Genomic DNA, 21,620 nt, shown 5'->3' with positions numbered 1-21,620 from the left:
ACTTTGACCTTTCAGAAGATGTCTAGAATCTCATGTGTCCATATCTTACAAGGATACCCCGACCCACACTCATCTAAATGTAAACACATTTAATCAGTATGCCTTTGAGATTTTCTCAAGAAAAATCTGGTGGTGTCTTTAGGGTTTTCAATATTTGCCCTGGAAAGTAACGTGAGGAAAACTAGTTATTTTTAATTTTAGTATCCATACCAGTTCCCACTAATTTGTCCTATAAACCCCTGTGTATAAAGCACTAAACAGAATGTGGTCCATTTTCCCTTTCCATGAGGAGCTTTTTAGGAGGAATAGTGCTGTCTGCAATAAGTAAGCTCTTGCTAAACAAAGAAAGACTACCTGTCTAATAAAAAGGTAAAATCCTTAGGCTCTGGACTGAGTCCTGCTGATGTAACGTATAGAAACCAAATATCTCTTTTGCTTTTCCTCTCATGAGCTTAAAAACTTAACCTAGGAGAAAGTGGTCATGATTGAATTAAGAAAACATATGCCAGAAAGAAATAGAGAATCAGAACATTTATCCTAATTTTTTATATGAAGTATCCTATAATGCAAGAACCATACAAAGTACAGGAATTTAAGGAAGAACATAGTTTAATGGTTGAGACCATTCTAAGGTGACTACGAAAGCAAGAACTATTACAACAAAAAACTATTAACACACATTCTAGATCATCTTTCATACAGTAATTCCTTTATTACCATTTACATCTCAATACTAGCACAGCATTCTGAAGTTTCCAAGCTTAAGTTGCATGTAACGGAGTAGAAAGATATCAGTCTACTTATAGTGCCAGAAGAGCTGTAGCACGTGGGAGATGACAAAGTCCTTAAACACGAAGAGGCAAAATGTGCTAAAAAAAATGATGTCCATTTGCATAATCAGGGACAAAATATAAGTCCATATTGTTATGAAATAAGAAAATGGTTATAATGCTTGCTGTTGCTGTGCGAAGGATTCCACAGAGAGAGAGACTTGAGTAATATATAATGAATGACTCCTAGGCCAATCATTTCTTTTCCATTCTTAAATGTCTTTCAAAACAGTCAGTGCTCATGAGATGTAGTGTACTGACAGTCCTGGAGTCCGTCTATTGCAAATGAACAGGGATACTGATGTCTTCCCTTGATAAAGAAGACAGGAGTTCTGGGTCCAAGATTTGTTGAGAATGTCCACTCTGCTGAATTTGCCACCAGGGAACCAGTTAGTAAATCAGTACCAAATAAAAGCAGTTGGTTCATGCTTGAGCCAGGTCTATAGAAACTGAAATCAATTCGATGGTGCAATTCGATGAGGAATTTTAAAAGGTTCCATGTTTGTGTTCAAAGTATGGATTTTAACAACATCTTAAAATCCTTTAGAAATATGCTGCTGTTTAGTGCAAAAAAAATAATGCCACCATTTCTTCAACTAGAAGATAAGGTGTGTTTTGTAAAAATAAAGCATATTAAGTCTTTATCTTGTAGGCCAATAGTAACACAGGTCCTGTCGTAGCTGGTACATTAAAGGTTAAATCTCATTTACTGCCTGTAAAATAGAAGAAATATTATCACTTGTTAGAAAGCAGTGGAAAAACAAAACAGGTACTACTTAGGTTCTATATAAGCAAGATATCATACTTTCTTTCAGTTAGCCTAATTCTTCAAGTAACAAAAGTTCTCAAATGGATGTTATGGATAAGGCAATACATATTCCCAATCAAGGATACATGAAAGGCTATTTCTTTTCTCCCAAGAATTAGCCAGATAAAATGTGGTAGCTACTAAACCATTTTTTCCTGTCCCTTCAGATTATCTTCCACTTAGAGATGTATATACTATTTTTTTTATTTTTTTGAGATGTATATACTATTGCTTTTGAAAGAAATATTGGCTTATTTTGTGATCCATTGAGTAAAACCACACATTAGCTCCACCATCTTTATTCCCTCTGTATATCTCATTTTTTCAATTGTTCACAAATCTACCCAAACACATACTTTTTATAATATTCAAAATGGATGCTGAAGGAAATCACCACCTTCTGTGATTTTTCTAGAACCTGTAATCTACACAGAGAAATTTCTTCTATACTTACAAAGAGTTTTATAAAAAGCAGTAACTTTTTCTTATAACAGTCAAGTGTTCAAGCAAAACTAAAATACTTGCTGCCAAAACACTCTGAAAGCTTTCACTTACTCAACTTAGTCATGCATGGACTGAAGAAATTTGACATTCATGGCTTATTCAACACTGATGAAATTTGTCATATAATGGTACTAGAGAATCCAGGAAAATTTTTATAACTATTATCTTTTGAAAATCATGTTGTCCCACTAGAAAAAGATTTTTGCTGTAATTTATTTGGCTTTTAAGAGGATGACCTTTTCTATTAAAGATTGTCATAAGAATATCTTTGTCTAATCATAACTTATTTTTTTCACTGTGCTAATGCTAGGTCTTAAAGTGATGTAATATGTCCTTTATTTTAGTGTGAGTGTATTAGGCCATCATTTTGAATATTCTGTCTGAAGAGACTGTAAGCAGAGTTGTCCAGCCTACTTTCTAGTGAACAAATATTGGCAGAAATGATCAGAACAAGATTTGGCTGCTTCCCTAGACACAAGCTCTGAATCTCACACAAAAATATTGAGCTGAAAATTCCACTGTATTATTTTTTAACAATTAATTTGGCTGCTTCGTATTTTAAGAATGAACAGTATTTGTACTGTTAAAATTTTCTGGAATGTCTCCAGAAGATAGAATGAATGCTAATGATTTCCTGGCTATTGTAAACTCATGAAATTTTATTACGGATTAGTTGTGATAATCCATGAAAAATGTTTAACATAATCTTGGCACATAGTAAGAACTCCAGAGTTATCAGGGGCAATTCCAGATTTCTATATAAGACAGCTTAGGGTCAAAAGTCTGATCTGAAGTAGTGTAGGAGGACTTGTTTTGAAGTTGTGATTTTCGTAGCAAGCATATTGCTTTTATTTAGGTTGTATTTTGTTTTTTTGAAGTGCCTAGGAAGAAAGCCTGGTGGAAACATTTGGGAAAGTAGAAAATTCTCCCCCAGAGGCCACACCAGTACCACCGGTGGTAATGATTAAAGACTTTCATTTCTGTTTATGAACAAGGTGGCACAGGCACTAATATTTAAAACAGAGGTCTGAACTACCTCTACAATTTTTCCAAAACTTCCTTTAAACTGAGTAATTTAGTTTTGCTGTGGTGAATGCTACTTTTTCCTATTCTCTTGTACTATTATATTCAAACTTAACTCATGCGTTTTAATCCTACATTGGGGCTTCCATAGTAAACATCTTGGGTGCATACCCTAATTTCAGACCACCATGGCCGGCATGTCTGTATGTAGCAATTCTGTTTTTATATTAACATATTTCATTTTACTTCAGTGTGTTTTTTAATAGCATATTTTTTCCTTTTATCTCTTTTAAATGAGTTTTTAGGTTTTTAATTAATTGCTAGCTTAATTTTTATTTTTTTCCCTTAAGAATTTCAATCTCGCATAACCTTCCCTAGGCAATGATATATTAATTACTCGTGACTCTTTTTATAATGAGCAAGAAATAATCAAGGAAAGTCAGAATAAAGCTGTAGTCATACTAACTTTCCAAAGGTGGTAATTTCATCTTTTATTCCATTCCTCTCAGAACTTAAGATGTAGCAATCTGATATTCATAGGCCATATTTACTTGTTCAGTCATCATTTGTGTTTTAATCTAGACATTCTCTAAAAATGATAGTAGACTAAACAAGGCTAGAAACATTTGCAGCCTAATTTATAAACCCTATTTGGTAAAATACAAACAAGTAACATGTAACCTAATGTTACTGAAGCAATATGTAATTTTTGGTATATACTTACTTATCTTTTTCCCTTTGATCTGCATGCACAGTATGAAATCATAAAAGCAACAAACATCACCACACCAACAGTGAGTAAGATGATTTCTACCAGGCCAAGGAGGTTTATTTTTCCGGTCACTTGTTTTCTGAACTGTGCTGCCTTCTCATCACCGATGGTACCAGTCTGTAATCAAATAATAATTAGCATTATTTGAAATTAGTGAAGCAAAATACTTGAAGCCTTCCACATATATGGCACTCTTTTCTCCAAACACCTGCATGATGTTAGTTATCTGTATTTTTATGACAAGCCAAGAGAATTCACTTTGCACGTTGTAGAAGGCAATAAATGCCAAGATAGACTACTTAGAGTGAAATATAATCCCCCTCCCTTTGAAGATATTATATAGGACTATTGAACATACTAGGCTTCATTGCTTCAGAATGGTCTGACTAAAATAGTTCACAATTTTCCAGCAGATGTCTCCTATTGACAGAGGGAAGTGACAAATGTCAACAGTTTTGATCCCCCTAAAGTCTTATTTCCTAAATCTGTGACTAATTGATTGCATGGTTTACACTACAGATATCTCATCTGGTAATAGGATAGAGTGCCTACACCTACTTTAACCTGACCTCTATAAGCTTGTTTGATGATACATTAAACTGTGATATTTTTTAGCACTGTAATATTCACAATCTTGGGTTATTTGGAGTTACCTAAAACAAGCATTATGGCAAGAAAAAGTGCTTAAAAGATGCATTTTGAAAATAATCGAAAATGGTAGAAAATGCTTTGAATTTCTAAAAGAAAAACGGTGAAAACTAACACAAACTTGATCTCAGTGTAGTTGGGTTTTCTCAAATAGGTATAATATGTATACTCAACTACACGGGCAATGAAAACATATACAACATCAAATACTATACATACATAATCAATTTTGAAACGCCAAAAGCTTTTTTTTTTATATACAAAGAAGTTTACTGCTTTTCACAACTGAGAGATAAAAATACTAACCTCATTAAGCCAAAGAATAGGTACAATGTAGTTTCGCTTCAGATTCTTTAATGCTCTGTAATATACATTAAAAGTAAGTATGGAAACATATGTCAATATATTACACATATACAACGGAAATTTCAGTAAGTACTAGTGTAAATGTATGTTTAGAAATTAGCTGCTCCTGCAACTTGGTTAAGGTCCTTGATTTTTTTTGTTCCCAGTAGTAATTTAAATGTTAATATGACTGTTTCTCAGAAATCTTATTCTTATAAACCTTTCTAATACAGATTTCTAATTAGATTAACTTTTCCTAAGCACAAATTTTCCCTTTCAACAAATTCTACCCAGGAAAGTAAAATATGAATTCCAGAAACTGGTCACAGAACTATTTGGAAAGCTAGCAAAATAGAAGATACCACCAAATACCCAAAACATTCCAAAATACATGTAAATATCATTTCAACAAACACTAGATATAATTCTAAATTACTAATAAAAATCATCATAAACATTTAGTAATTATTATTTAATGACATTAAGCCAGAGAGAACTTGAACTTTTGTATTCTTTCCACTTACTTTAATAGATTGACTCACATTCTTACAAGAAAATACTAAAAATTGTGTAACCATAAAATTGTTGAAGAGACTCACTCAATTTTTTTTGCTGGCTTGACCAATATGTTGATTTGCAGCCGTTTTGCAAATCGTAAAGTGAATCCAGTTATCTAAAAAGAGAACAAACTAATTACCAACTTCTAAAAAAAAATCATAATATCCAAAACTCACTTTTATTATTATTATATAGAATTATGATGAAACTTGCAACTTGTGAAACTGAAATGTTAAATATATTACATAACTATGATTACATGTGTCTATGCATGTATGCATACAGATAAATCTCAAGGTTTTAGTTAGATTTGAGGTATTTACCAAAAATGGTTTTGGGTAATCAACAATACTGAAACCCAGAACTCATATAGATTGCTGAACTACGCATCACCAATCGTATATTCAGTCAGAATCAATGTATCATCAGTTTAATTATAATAACTAGTTCCATCATTTAAACTGACACATGACCACTAAAATATTTCATTTAACTTCTGAAGAGGAAAATATTTAAATAATTTAAACTGTTGAGCTATAGGAATTTTTATTAATTTTTCTTGACACTAAGTATAATAGATCTCGCCCCAAATTCACGTATACCCATAAAATCTCTCTCCCTCTCTCTCTCTCTTTTTATTTATGATAGTCACAGAGAGAGAGAGAGAGAGAGAGAGAGAGAGAGAGAGAGAGGCAGAGGCACAGGCAGAGGGAGAAGCAGGCTCCATGCACCGGGAGCCCGACTCGATCACGGGTCTCCAGGATCGCGCCCTGGGCCAAAGGCAGGCGCCAAACCACTGCACCACCCAGGGATCCCTCTCTCTCTCTTTTTAAAGATTTATTTATCTGAGAGTGGGAGGGAGAGGCAGAGGGAGAGAATCTTCAAGCAGACTCCCCAGTAAGCAAGGGGCAGGCTCCATCTCATGACCCTGAGATCATGACCTGAGCTGAAATAAAAAATTGAATGCTTAACCAACTGAGTCACTCAGGTATCCCATAAATTATTGTTTTATGCTTATTTTATACATATCAAATTGTTTTAAGCCAATTAGAATCATTCCTATCATTGGTATTCCTGACTTATGAACCATTAAAAAGGCCTATAAAGTTCCATATGATGAAAAACTAAAGTTTAATGACCTTGATATTTCATAACCAACACAAGAAAGAAATCAATGTAATTTTCACTGAAATAAAAGTAGTAATTTATCAAGATTGCGAGTCAATAAATGATTAACAAGAGAATTTATTTTTTCTTTCAATTTAATGAATCAAATCAGATCAATAATATATTTGCTTACAGGTTCAACATCTAAGTATGTGCTATGTTCATCTTCATTTGGACTTAAGCCTTCAATAGGTTCTCCAATATCAGGACTTGCATGTAGAAAATGAGGAAGTGAAATATACACAGGCTTTCCTGAAAATAAATTTAAAAGATAATTTGGGATAAAAAGTTTTCCCCATTTCACGTACCACTCGGAAAATAGTTCCTTAAAAATATAACTTTTTCAATAAAAGAAGACATAACTGGGCTTGAACACTGATGGCAGAAGAAGTTGTATGATCTGATCACTAGTGTACAAAAAAAAACCACAAATCTCTGCATTATCCTACTAACCAATGTCAATTGTTTTTCCTGAGGTGTTCATTTTCAACATGTAAAATGTAGCTGCTGAGCACAAAATTTCAACCATTATGTTCATATTTCAGTGAGTAACATATCTGTGAACTGAGAATTAATTTAGTAGATTTTCTTTTTTCATTCACATTCATCCCAATATGAAGGAGGTACAGTAACAAGATGGACTTCAAATTGTATTTGAGTCAATTCTTGTTTCAGAGACATACTGAAAACATCTTTTTTTTTTAATGATTTTGTCTTTATTTATTCATGAGAAACACAGAGAGAGAGGCAGAGACATAGGCAGAGGGAGAAACAGGCTCCATGCAAGGAGCCCGATGTGGGACTCGATCCCAGACCCCAGGATCACAACATGAACCAAAGGCAGACACTCAAGCACTGAGCCACCCAGATGTCCCTGAAAACATATTTTTATTAATCAATTTCTAGGGAAGAAAAAGCTAGAAAAATGGCAGACGGATAAGTTGGGATGCTCAGAATATCCTAGGAATTATTTTTATCTTACCTGAAAGGAGCATGGGAAACCAACAAAATTAAAGGGCTAACTATGGAATGGTTACAAACCAATATCCAATAAGTAGTTAATATCAAAAATACACAATGGATTCATAGAACTCTAAAAAAAATAAAAAATAAAAAAACACCAAACAACCCATTTTTAAAAAATGAAATAAGGCCCAAAAGAGACATTTACCAAAGTAGAAGGGAAAACATCAGTATGGTTTTACCTAATAATAACTAAAGTTTCACAACATTGGCACAGAATTTGGCTTGCTTTCTCACTTTAATTTTAAATTTTTGGTGGAAAGGGATCTTGGGTAAAGGCTGCATTTCAGACTACTGCAGATTGTGTAATGGACTGTGGTACTGAGAACACTTACCTTCTTTGCATTTGCCAATGTCTAGCACACCATATGATGTGCAGTTATTTGAGATAACTTTTTCTGTGCAGAAACAATGATTATCTGGATTTTGAAGTGGAGATGCAAAGGCCATGGATGGAAGAACAAATCTATAGACAGGAATTCCTTTCAGGTTAATTTCAGCTCCAAACACAGCATAGATTGACCTAAACACAGATAAGAAGGAACTTTATTCCAGGAAACTGAACTTCATTCTGGAGATTTTTTTTCTTTTATTTTTAGATTTATATTCTTGTTAGAATTTTTAAACTCCCATGTAATTCACAGGAAAAAAAAATCTTGTGAAATTTCAGGGCATACCAGGACATACAATAATTCGAGTAAGAGTTCTTCTTACCTTTAGTCTCAAAAGCTTCCAAGAGCAGTTTTTGTGAACTACCATGGGAATTTATACTGAAGACATTTCTCATAGTTAATTTCTTCTATGCATTAAATATTTATATGACTTCCCTCAGATCCTTATTTGTGCCCACTTTACATGAAATACAATTAAAATTTCTTTCTTTCAAAACTTAATCCTGGAGGGAAGGCCACGGACTCACTGGGGTGTGTGTATGTGAGTTCTTGATACATCGATCTCATTATTTCCTGTGCACCCCCACCATTTACTGAGTACTCACCCATACCTAGACAATGTGCTGGGGATCAATACATATTTCTTCTAATTCCCACATAACCCTATATGAAGAAACATTGCTCTCTTCAATTTTACAGATAAGGAAAATATTGAGAGATTTCAAATGTTTGCCCATAATCATACAGTCTTTAGGAACAGGGCTAGGACTCAAGTGGACTGCCTTGGGCTCCAATGCTTGTGTGATATCTGCTGGGCCCACCAATTGTAAAAGGGGCAGTAGTAGCACTAGAGCTCATTAACATAGTTCGGTGACAATGGCATCATTTTCCCTGGACATCATTAAAAGAGATGGGCATCTCCTAGACGTGACTGTTATTGAATCTAGTTCTAGTGTAGTAAACAATAAAAAATAAACGAAAAACAGCTGTTACTTAAAAATGAGAAAGAAAATAATTTGCATTCTGTATATTATCCTTCTGCAGCCCTCAATTTTTTTAAAAGTTAATAAGCACATTATGAGTTCCATATTGTATTCTGAATAAATCCAGAAAAATCTTCCTATGTGTACTTTTTTCTCCAGTAACATCATTAAGTATGAGCTTCTTGGTCTGTGTTTTGTCACTGGGGGAAAAAAATTCTGACTCACGGAACTACATCGGTGTCTTTGTCTTACCTGCAAATGTCAGAGGAAAAGAAACGCAATACTCGTGTCTTCTCTACAAAAGGTGGAAATGAGGCTGCATCTGTTTAAAAATCAAGCCAGTAACAAGGGATTAGATGTAATGTGTGTCCTAGAAAAACCTAGAAATCTCTATTCCAGTATAATCAGTAGAAATATAAGGCACATTGTATATGTAATTTTAAAATTCTTTAGTAGCCACATTTTTTTAGAAAGTAAAAAGAAATGGGTATATTTGATTTAACCCAATACATCTCGGGGACACTTTGGTGGCTCAGTGGTTGAACCTCTGCCTTCAGCCCAGGGTCCTGGGATCGAGTCCCACATCGGGCTCCCTGCATGGAGCCTGCTTCTCCCTCTGCCTGTGTCTCTCTTTCTCTGTGTCTCTCATGAATAAATAAATAAATCTTAAAAAAAAAGTCTCAAATGCCATCATTTCAACATGTAATTGATATAAAAATTAACAAAATCCAGTGTGTATTTTACATTTATAGCACATTTACATTTCAATTCACAATTCAATTAAGCACATTTCTTAATTTCTTCAATAGCATCATGTGGCCAGCAGCTGCCATATTCAAGAAGTCCAATATATATTCATTGATATTTAATTTCATATTAAGTCTTCCCACTCCTTAAAAATAAATGAAAGTTTACAAAAATGATGCCAAAATCACATGTTTTTAAGTGTGTTAGTTTTTGAAATCCCGCACCTTCTCAGTAGTGTGGCACTTTTCTCACTATGAAGTTTCTTACCGTGAAGTTCACTTAGAGCTTCTGTTAGATTTGTTGTCCTACTTTTGATAGTGATTCATTCATCCGTCCTAATGGCTGATTAATATTTTATTTTTTTTAAGATTTTATTTATTTGACAGAGACCACAAGCAGAGGGAGCAGCCGGCAGAGGGAGAGGGTGAAGCAGGTTCCCCACTGAGCAGGGAGCCCAATGCGGGACTCAATCCCAGGACCTCAGGATCATGAGCTGAGCCAAAGGCACATGCTTGATTGACTGAGCCACCTAGGCACCCCAAATATTTTGACAGTCATTTAGTAAAATTCTCTCACTAACCAGAATTTCCCCCAAATGTATTGAAAACCTATCCATCACACGCTTAGATATATGAAGAGATAGCTAGATCACTCTTGCATTTGGTTCCCAAGTCAGTGTCACCAAGACGAGCCACACCACTGAATGTGTTTGTATTTGTTGAAAACAGGAAGACCCATCCTTCAGAAATGCATCCTGGGTTCTGCTTCTGCTTAAATGCCTCAACCCTGTGATCTTATACTCTGTGATAAGTGAAATATAATATAATAGAAGATCACAGTGGACTTGATCCTGGCAGTAAGAGAACTGGATCCTCAAGGCTAGTTTGAACTACTCAGGACTCTCAGTGGACACTGTCTACACCTGCCTTCCCAACACCGTAATCATTAAGGGGAAAGAATACACTTAAAAGTTTTAAGAATCATTATATGAGATACCATTGAAGATTATACCATAATTATTCCCAACAATTACCATGGAAATAACTACAAGATTGCTGACTTGTTTAAAAGTTCAGTTGTATATCAGTATTTTCATTTTTATGTCTCTTCTTACTTACTTTAGAAAGTAGACGAGGTACTTTTAAATCAGGATCTTTATTGTTTTGTTGGTTGCTATTCTCTGATGCCATAAACAGAGAATCTCTCTCACAGAGATCACATCAGAGTCCCCTGCCCTGTCCAATCTACCTCTGACCCTAATTTGTTTTCCTTCCATTTTCTTCTTAGATACTTTTAACTTTTTTTTTTTAGATACTTTTAACTTTATGTCTGATGCTCACACATTCACACATTTATCTTTTTGTGATTAACCAATCCTTTACCTCTCCTTTTAAAGCTTCTAACCTGGCACCCGGGTAGCTCAGTGGTTGAGCTTCTGCCTTTGGCTCAGGGTGTGATCCCAGGGTCCTGGGATCGAGTCTGCATTGGGCTCCTGCTTCTCCCTCTGCCCATGTCTCTGCCTCTCTCATGAATAAATAAACTCTTTAAAAAAATAAAAATTCTAACCTTTGGACAGAATCGTTTAATAGTTTTATTTTTTTTTCTTAAGCCCACAAAGAATCCTTTACTATTTAGGAGCAGTACAATATATTTCTCTAACTACTTTCTGAAGTATTATGCTTATGTAATGACTGGAGTTAGTAGCATTAGTTCACTTGATGATTTATTTGCAAAAAGTCTTTACTTAGGGCTTTCTTGAAATTTGATACAAAGCAGACTCAACAAGATTTTTGCTGTTTTATCGTTTTCTCTTTAAGACAGTGGTAACCAAATTAAATAGATGTGCGAAGCTCAACAATAACCTTTGAAAAAGGAAATATGCCCTCTGTTTCCTTTTTATTCTTGCCCTTTTTATAACTTTGTATTGAACTTTCTTCATCTTTATTATATTGGTTTCCTGCAGGGTGGTGCCTCTCCAACTTTGGAACCCTCATGTTTCTGCCCCTGCTTCTGCATTGTTGAAAGCTCACCTCATGTCAGGTTTTAATCACCTCACAGTATTTGATTCCCATTTGCTTTTTAAAACCTTAATCCTTAATTCTTCAACCAATAGGTCTATGTGTACTTTGCTTTTGCTTTCCTTCAAGGAGAATAAGCAGCCAGATCTAACCTTGCTGCAAAAATGTAAACTCATACTACACTTCCTTTTTTTTTCCCACTTCTAATTCAGAATGTTTATTTCTGCACACATTTCTCACGGTTAGTAGATCTCTAACCTTGTGGGAATTTTGTTGTTCTTTTCTTCCTTTCACCCCGACCACCTTGTTCAAAATAGATGCGACTTCACAGGTTGTACTTCAACTAAAAACCTCCTGGGAAGTATGTTTTCTTCTTTTTCAAAATTCTTTCAACTTAAAATTATTATCTGCACAATATTTATAAAATATGTGAATGGTCACTACGTCTTTAACTTTTTATTTTTTTAGCCCTTTGCTTCTGGGGCCAGGAAGGTAGTTCCTGCAGTCAAGCTTTTATCTATCAAATGTTTCCCTAGTAATGCAGTAAAGGCTAATCCTCAAGGACTAATCTTCAGAAATCCCATCACATTAGACAGACATTTACTAAGCCTATGTAACGATAGAGACTCTGAATTATGTTGTAGGGCTATAAAGATAGGTAAATGCATACCCTTAACCTTCAGAACATTACAGTGGTGGAATTTGTGCAACAGAGGGATGTGGGTTCATTGTGATAATTACCACAAAATAAATGCCCTTACCTGTACCATTAATCATGTCACAATAACTTGGCCAATAGGAGAGATTCCTGAGGAATTAAAAAAAAAAAAAAAGAAATGAGCAAACATTCTCTTCTCTGGAGCACCTTTCTGCCATTACTTTGTCTACTGTGATTCAATACTTCTGCTAAAATAATAAAGATTAAATATGGGACACATGCTAAGTTTAAGAAATGTTCTCAATCATTCAGCCCATGTTTCATTTGAAGGTTCCATCTTGTTGAGATAAACTAAGTGCCCAATACCGTAAAGTGGCCAGGTCATAAAATAAAACTGCCACGTGTTAATTTGAAACAACTTGGAATAGAGAACATTTCTGAAGAAAGAAAACGGAGAAACACATCAGAAATTTAGATCTCTACCTAGGGGAGAATTTTTTTTCCCATTGGGATAAATGGATTCCTTGGTAATATGTTGAGAGTTCAAAATAAGTGGGAGAAAAATATCAAGTGGTGAAGTGATAAAAATATGAAGGGGTTAACTTCTACTCCAGTCTGAGGGAGAAGAGGCCCATGGAGAGGAGGTAAGAAAAGGAGATGTTGAAGAAAGAGAAGAGAGTGGAAACGTGCAGACCATCCAATTTATACTTTTTTCCCTTTTAATGCTTGGAGGAGCTGGTATTCAGGTAGAACGGAGTTGATTAATTTCCACTCTGGTGTCTAAGTAAGATACTGGAAGCAATAAAACCAATAGTAGTAATAGTTTCTCTGTATCCTCAGCCACTTTTTGGTGATGGAAAGCCTGTCTTTTCCCCACTGTTAACATACCATCTAGTGACATGTTAAAGCAAGCTGTTGATTGTTTTTTAAACAGAACATGCTGGCAGTCATGCTCATTCTTGCCATGATCAGTTAAATTGACCTTACCATAGTCTTAAAATGATGTGGAATTCTTACTTTGATTAGAAGCACTTAGCAACTCTCCTCAAAATGTCTCTGTAATAACGAAATGGCAGAAATATTCATGTTCCTCAATATACAGTGATCCTATTTCCCCTGAAATAAGCATTTAGAAGTGTTTTTCTTCCACTATGCTTTTCTATAGAAAGGTGTTACTATGGAATCTGTAGAAGAAAAAGTACTACCTTAGTGATTATTATTTAACAGTTGTATGCAATTTTTAGATAGGGACTCAGTGTGAGGCAGTGGTTACTTATAATGAAAACAGTTAATCTCTTTCAATTTTGACTACTGTAATCTTTTCCAGAAAAAAAAAACTGACCTAAAGCATATTTATTAACTTTGATTAGAAGAGGACTTTCTTCCTTGACATTTATTGAGATTCTTCCTATTTTTTACACATATAATAAATTTTGTATACTCCACATGAATGGTCAAGAGCCAGGAAAAGAAAAGCAAATCATGACTATACGAACACATGTCATTCTATTACTACTGCAAAGGAGGCACAGTCTTTATTTTTAAGTTTAATATTCCCATTTTAGAACTTACTTGCAGTACTAATTAGTTTTTTGTACTGATAGAGGTTTAAAAAGGCTGGTTTATCAATGTAGAAAATTATTTCAAGAAATTTTTGAAGGGAAAAGCCATGAAAACATTTGCACAGATTCGTTGTTTTCACCTTTGAGATGCATTAAGTCATTCAGTGAAATGAACAATTTTTATTTCATATGCTGAATAACAGAAATACAACACTCCCAGTAAACTGTTTTTCTAACTACTGGTTGATCAGCTGATGTATAGCTTTTCTGCCTCTCATCTGTGTTTACGTAACAGGAGTGCCCTGCAGTGCTGGCTGTGCAGCAGAGATGGAAATAGTCCCTTGGGATTTCATTATGTAAGTGAACCTGTGCATGATGGTAAACCAAATTCTAAAGTGGGGCAGGCTGACAGCAGCTATGCACCAGGTGTGACCAGCTGTCACAACTAAAGGGTTCACACTTGGCACACAAAAATTTCCAGGGCTGAGATACAGGCACATCTGCACCATGGTTAGCGCCTGTGCCTTGCCAGATGTTAAGCCAATACCATTCTTGCCTTGGAATACACACAGTTTACCTGGATACTTACTTTTTACCTTTGTAAGTGTCAATTATGGCAACTTGGCTTACGTTGTCTTTCCCACTGAAAACTGAATAAACTCCATCGACGGTGTTGTTGTACTGAAAAGATATGTACGCGAAGAAATTACTTCTAGGACAAGCCATATTTGTCAAGTTATAAAAGATGTAACTCACTTTTGTGTTTTTCAAATACTGGTTATTCGTTGTAATTATCTTAGATGGCTTGAAATATATATGCAATTAAGTTTTAAAATTATTGGTCTTGAACATTTTAAAGGCAGACTATAAAAGGCCCTGAGAAATAAGTGCTGGAGGTTGAGACAAAGGAAGAAAAACCAATATCTTAAGTTAACATGATCCCGACTCTAGTATTCTTTGTCCTAGCTAAGCCAGTAAGGTGATTTTGATCACTCCTCCTATTATACTGAGGTGAGGGGATATTTAAAAATACCTATAAGTACAAGGACAGACTTCTAGAGGTATTCCAAGTGTTTTGATCTTTAATAAGTAGATACTAAAAAATAGGCCTACAAAATTACAAACAGAATTAGCCAAGGAAAGGGTTATGAGTTCTTGGTTTAAAAAAAAATAAAAACTGAGCCTCTGATCCTTTAAGGCTTTCTACATTCATATTTTTTGACATATAACCTTGCAATCCTAAACACGATCTAAAAACTAAAATAACAAACATTTGAATAACACCACATATAAACTAATACTACACATAGTACCAAATAAATCATTGTTGAAATTCCAATTCAATAGCTTGTCCTATTTATTATAATTCAAAACCTTAAGCTATAAGTAAGTACATTGCCAAGTTCACCTTTTCTTTAATCTACAAACTGCCATTTCATGACAAATTGCATTAAAATAGGACATTGCTGATTTATTCATCTCATTGTGTGCAAATTTAGGCTAACTTTTAAATTTATATTAACACAAATTTGTTAAGAGGTCTGGAGACGGAGGAATGATTAGATGAATCCATTTAACACAAATAAAAATATGGTATAAACCTGATATTTTGAGAAAGGAAAGCAAAGCTGAAAATAGAATGCAAAGCCTTATTGGCTTACAACCTATTTTAGACAATTGTGTATTTCTCAAAGATTGGAAACGCAATTTAAATCTCAGCATCTTTATTTTAAATTTGTTAAATTTAGATGAGTAAATTTTCCCACCCAGGAAAGCTGAAGCCATGTGAGACTGAGACTTTAAAAAATTAGAATATTTGTTCCCAGATCAGAAATCATGTAAACCCACTAAATCATTAGATTATAAATTGCCAATGCCAACATATTTATCCAATCAACATATAAAAAAAATCAACATTTATATTTGGTACTCACAGGATAAAACACACCAACTTTTGTGTTAACAGGGTATGGAACCAAACTCAAGAATGGATCCGTGTAGCCCCACAAGAGCTCTTTCACAGTTCTATTTTGAAACATAGACGATTTTGACTTTTTGATAAGTGAATTGAGTACCACTTGGACAAATGCATTTGGATAGAGATGGGGTGCAGCCTACAAAAAAACAAAGCAAAACACTGTTTGAGACATAAGTTTCAGTATCTATTTAGTATCTAACAGATGGATTAAATACTAGAATTAAGTATAATGGGGGAAAATAAACTGTACCTTTAGATTATTCTCCAATCTTTAGAGGACAAAAAGTATAATTTGTCTAATCTCTGGATGATTACATTTCTCTACCTCAGCTCTAGGCGCAAGGAGACATTTAAAGTCAGATCCTATTTTTTTTAAATAATATACTTCAAGTGGTCTTCCAATTCAGTTATTATTTTTGTCATCTTTCCAAATGACTTTTACTCCATTCAAAATTATGACATAGGAGCATATTTTTATAAAAATGACAAAATAAAGAATACTTGATGATAGTTCTACTCATGTGATTAACTATACTGAGTTCTAGAGTATTTCAAAACAAATAATGTTGTTGTTTGTTCACTCACTGCTACAGCCAGATTGAGAACGGTCATGGTGTCATCTTCTGTTCCAACAGATAGTGAAGGTTCAAAGATGGCACCGTTGGGCTGGACAAAAGAGACTAAGTGGTTCTCAGTGTCGTGAGTTATATTTTCTTTGGCTAGATAACGAACTCTGAAAAACAGAAATTGATAAAATTCAAAACAATTGTCTCAAGTGAACAGGTCTCAAATGCCATCCATTCATATAATAAATAATTTTTGAGTAGATAGACTATGTCAGAAATTAACCAATTGGTTTACAATGATAAATAAGCCAATGCTGGGTTGTGGGCAAATAAGAGAAGGGGATTTTAAATCTGCACAGCATGGGAGAAGTAATAAGTGTTATTATGAGTTTTCATGGAATCCATGGGAAAACCCAGAACAGATACTTGGTCATGGTGAGAGCAAGGGTCAAGATACATTTTGGTAGCAATTCCACATAAGGGGTCTGGCAAAAAGACGTTAAATTAGGAGAAACTGGGTAAAAAGCTCCACAGTGTATTGTTAGAAATGCAAATTGTTGAATTTGGTTGGATTGCAGAGTGAGAATAAGGAGAACAGTGGGAAATAAAGCCATCAAACATAAGCAAGAGCTCAAACATAAAGGGTTGCATCCTATTCTCTAATTCTATCCTGAGGGTAAGAAGACAGTAGAAAGGTTCACATAGGGAAATATGAAGAGTCCCTTTTCTTATATTAGAAAGAATGCTCAACCTATGTGGCCTCTCCAGCACTGACTTTTCCATATTTTCCAGCACTTTAATGAGAATTAAAGATAACTAATGGAATATGATTTCCATTTTACAGGCCAGTTGCCCTCCCCACTCCAGACATCTATTAAATACTTATTAGTTCTAAGCTCCTGGCTGTAAAATCTCTAGGCTGAAAAGTACCGACTACTTTTAGGAACATGGTGATGGGTGATTATTATGCAGAAAAATCTTTTGCAAATATGAGAGATTTACTGAGACAAAACAAAGTACGCATCATTGCACTATCACATATGTGCATGTCTATACATGAGATGAATCAGTAGGTAAGGTGAAGACAAAAAGCATGGGACTAAAAAATGTAAAAACACAAAACACACTGTTTCACTCAGGTATAATAAAAATGTAAATTCCTGGGTGGCTCAGTTAGTTGGGCACAGGACTTTTGATTTCAGCTGGCGTCATGGTCTCAGGGTGGTGTCATGAGCCCTGCTTTGGGCTCCCTGCTCAGCACCAAGTCCTCTCCAGATTCTCTCTTCCTCTCCCTCTGTCCATCCCCCAGCTCACATGGGCACGTGCACACACGCAAGTGCTCTCTAATGCTCTAAATAAATAGAGTCTTTCTTTTTTTTTTTTTTAAGTCAATAACTGTAGGGTAGGAATTATCACTGTTTTGTATCCCCAAGCACACAGTGCATGGCACAAGAGGAGTTCTTGATAAATTTAAGATGAATAAATTAATTAATGGATCACATTCGTTTAAAGAGTTCACAGTAAGATGAGAAGATAATTTATTTTTACCATGATTTCATCAAAGCTTTATTATTTATTCTTCTTGTAGTACTGTAGGCATAGCAGGAATATATAATTCTGAAACATCCCCCAGGACAGTCTATTACTAGACAACTACTATTTTCTCTGACGCAATTATATCTTAAAATCAGACAACCTGCTATTAACATTTAAAATGGAAGCTCTTTCATTTTCAGGAACATTTATCTATGTGTAATCATCAAGACAATAGCAAATAAGTGACCAAGATTCCAGCTCACTTAAATCGTACTTACAACACTGTACCAGTAGATGGCACTAAGAGAAAAAGCCTTTAAACTGACGCTTGTGTTTAGAATGTACTTTGAGAAAGAACATAATAGCTCGCTTCTTTTGTTTAAAAACGTGGAATGTATACAGGTTTTGGAAAGTGTCAGTTAATAAGGTCAAAGGGAGAAATTGGCCTTAGATTTAGCGCCAGTTGCTTTCTTTGTACTGCTGCCAAGGAGAAGCAACTTAAAAACAACAACAACAAGCAGCAGTAATGTGGGATCAGAGAAGATTCTCTGGGAATTACTGACCTTTCATAGAGATGATGAAATTGCAATATATATAATTAAGATTTGCACGCAGGCAATTTCATGCTTGGACCCATGATATACCTTGTCAATCAAAGTGTCACTGAACTCACTTTAGCAGACATCAGCCAAATGAGCCTGTGGTTCTGTGTGGGGTAGGACATCCTCCTACGCTTCCAGGATGAGCAGCATTCAGGGTGTCATTTATGTGGAAGCAAGGTCACCTCAGCCTATTAACTGTTAGGAAGACTCTAAAATGACTAACTTTTTCTGAAAGGTAACAAATGGTTTTCCCATTATTTAAGGCAACCAAACAGACACTAATGGCTCCACTTTGGTGACATCCTAAGACAAGATGACCCCGAGTTAATTAGAAATCCCTTTAACATCATTATGTCAACGGGAATTTATTATTTATGAACTTTAGCTGCAAACCCAACTTCTCTAATTCAACCTTCTTCTCACTGCCTCTCCAAGTAAATCAAGTATATCTAACCCTTCTGTCCCTTGGAGGGATAGGCTAAAGTCTCTAGAAAGAAAATATATATTAGCTGTCACCTATCAGAGCAGAGGGCTGGGTTCAGTGTTATGTTGATGTTTCTCCATATCTCAGGTAATATCCTTGAAAATAAAAGATGTGACCTTCTCCCCCCCCAAAAAAAAATCAGAGACGTTCTCAAATTCTAACAATTCACTTTCCTCGCGTGTTCAGTTCACCTGGGTTATAATTTTGTTTGATAATTTTTCTTAGATTCTCATTTGCCCATGTGTGAATTCCAGATTTTCATAGGTATACATCATAGCCATAAACATTTTTTTGAGCAAGATACTCATAGAGGTTTTTTATAATAACAAGAACTCTAAGACCATGAAAAAATGAAAACATTTTCCAAGGTAAGATTTTCTTTTTTTTTCCGCCAACAATGAATACCAAGTGTTCTTCAGTAGCAGTGTGAATAGTCACAGACAAGGCACAGGTACAAGAGACTGGACAACTGGTAGGACAGACGAGTCACCAAGGGCCTCTAGCATGAGCTACGGCCCCAGGCACTACCCTCCCAACTGCTGTCGGTGTATTCTATTTTGAGTGTGAGCTGTCAATCTACAGACATATTAACGTCCAGAGGGGAAAGAAATTATATAGACTCTAAAACAGATGCGATTTCAAAACTATGAATTATAAGAAATCATTATAAATATGAAATTTTGTGGTAGGAATTGATCATGCTGTGTAACTAGTGGTAATTATCCTGGAGGAAAAGCCACCCGTTTGTATAACAGCTGATACTGCAGGGCTTAACTGTGTTCCCACATGGATATCATAAATGTATTCCTCATCTTTGGTTATGGTTAGTGCCTTTTGCACATCAGTCCCCCCCCCTTTTTGTACCTTGATAGTTGGAAGAAACCCCTAGTCTGTAGTTTAAATAAGAAAAAAATACATAAGAAAATCTAGGAGTCACCAGTTCCTAGGTCCGTGTGAACACAGACGAATCACTTCACTTTCCCTGGTGTCAGTTTTTTTAGTTTGCAAAATGAAAAGTCCTGGCTAACCATTTCCCTTTAGTTCTAACATGTGAAGATTCTACTCAAAAGCATGTTCAACTATTAGGGAATATCAGATAGGGCTACGGCAGCTTCAGTCTTAGTCCTGGAGAAAATATAAGGATGAAACCACTGAATCAATACAAACACCTGTCTGACTTGGAAATTAGTTTTAACAGAAATCCTTAGCAGGTACTTGCAGTTACACAAAATCCATTTGATGCTGTGGTTCTCAAAATTGAATATGTATGGGAATCACCCAGAGGGTCTGTAAAACTCACTGTTGGGCTCCAACTCAAGAGTCTGATTTATTTGATCTGGGGTGACATCTGAGAGTTTGCATTGCTACCAAGTTCCCAGGTGAGGCTGATGCTGATGGGGAAGGAACCCCACTTCGAGAACCACTAGTATAATGTATGCATTCAATTTTAGGATTTTAAGACGCTCTGGTTATTTAAAATTCTGATAGATTGTTTACTTTCAAGCATGCACACTTGAGAGTTGTCGAGAATATATGTCACAAGTGTAAAACACCCATGATTTCTTAAATGTAGGGCAGTTATTTGATGCTGCTAAATTTCTAATAAAATCCATATTTCTTATGATCATTAAATCCTTAGATTAGGATTCACTACAGACAGAAACTAAAACATTTCATTATATGTTACTGGAAAAAATAATAAGCACATCTGAAAACAATGGCATTTTCCAAGTCTTTTCAGAAATACATATGGTGAAGGAAAGAATGCCCCTTATCTGTGGGGACTCACCTGTATGTGTAAGGACCTCTTTGTTTAACCTTAATTTTGCTGCTGTTCGCAACCACTTCCTGTGCGTTTTGCACGTCAAAGATCCAAAACTGTCTGTAAACTTCTGTGCCTGTTTTAACCCAATTTTTGAAAGCAATTGTACCTTCTTCAAGTACAACTTCCTATGAAAGAGAAAAGAAGTTTGCGTTATTTCTGTGTAGTAAGACAGGAGCACATCTGGGAGTTCCTAACTTTCGGTTAGCTTTTGAAAGGACCAAGCTCAAGGACCCTGTTCCTGAGAACCTTGGTAAACTTGCCATACATGCAACAGAGATGTTTTTAATAAATTATCAGGGCAAACCTCTTTCAGTCACCCTTTTAAAAGGGGAGTCAGTGTGTGATACTGCCGACATGGCAGCTGATTTAAGGCCAACCATTGGTAAGCTTCAGGGTGTCCCTCTGGTAATACTGCAACAGTTTTAACACAATTTATTAAGCAAATTTTATTAAACCCGTTCCAAATAGTTCCTATCAGCTTGAACATTAACTTCTCTTCTGCCCTTAGTGAGACTGATGAGACAAAACAGAAAAGCTGAGAGAAGAATGTGGTGATATTGAAAGCTTTAACTTTTCTTCAAAAGTTGGACA

General features: G+C 35.2%; 1 protein-coding gene across 4 annotated transcripts in view; it reads right to left on the bottom strand.

The window, feature by feature from the left end:
• Positions 1–687: 687 nt before the first annotated feature.
• Positions 688–21,620, bottom strand: part of CD36 (CD36 molecule) — a 75,026-nt gene continuing 54,093 nt past the window's right edge. For all 4 annotated transcript variants that reach the window (XM_055300950.1, XM_055300951.1, XM_055300949.1 and 1 more), the window contains exons 4-15: positions 20,994–21,154; positions 16,602–16,749; positions 15,973–16,152; positions 14,628–14,719; positions 12,580–12,626; positions 9,306–9,375; positions 8,014–8,201; positions 6,789–6,907; positions 5,530–5,603; positions 4,892–4,946; positions 3,890–4,054; positions 688–1,543 (exon numbers count right to left, since the gene is read on the bottom strand). In XM_055300950.1, the coding sequence (XP_055156925.1) occupies positions 3,890–4,054; positions 4,892–4,946; positions 5,530–5,603; positions 6,789–6,907; positions 8,014–8,201; positions 9,306–9,375; positions 12,580–12,626; positions 14,628–14,719; positions 15,973–16,152; positions 16,602–16,749; positions 20,994–21,154 (1,299 nt within the window). In that variant the 3' untranslated portion in view covers positions 688–1,543. The remainder of the gene's footprint in view (positions 1,544–3,889; positions 4,055–4,891; positions 4,947–5,529; positions 5,604–6,788; positions 6,908–8,013; positions 8,202–9,305; positions 9,376–12,579; positions 12,627–14,627; positions 14,720–15,972; positions 16,153–16,601; positions 16,750–20,993; positions 21,155–21,620) is intronic.

This window comes from Nyctereutes procyonoides, unplaced genomic scaffold (genome assembly GCF_905146905.1).
Source record: "Nyctereutes procyonoides isolate TBG_1078 unplaced genomic scaffold, NYPRO_anot_genome, whole genome shotgun sequence".
Classification (NCBI taxonomy): Eukaryota; Metazoa; Chordata; class Mammalia; order Carnivora; family Canidae; genus Nyctereutes; species Nyctereutes procyonoides.
Note: the sequence above shows the minus strand (reverse complement) of the source record. Positions and strands in the feature narration are given on the sequence as shown.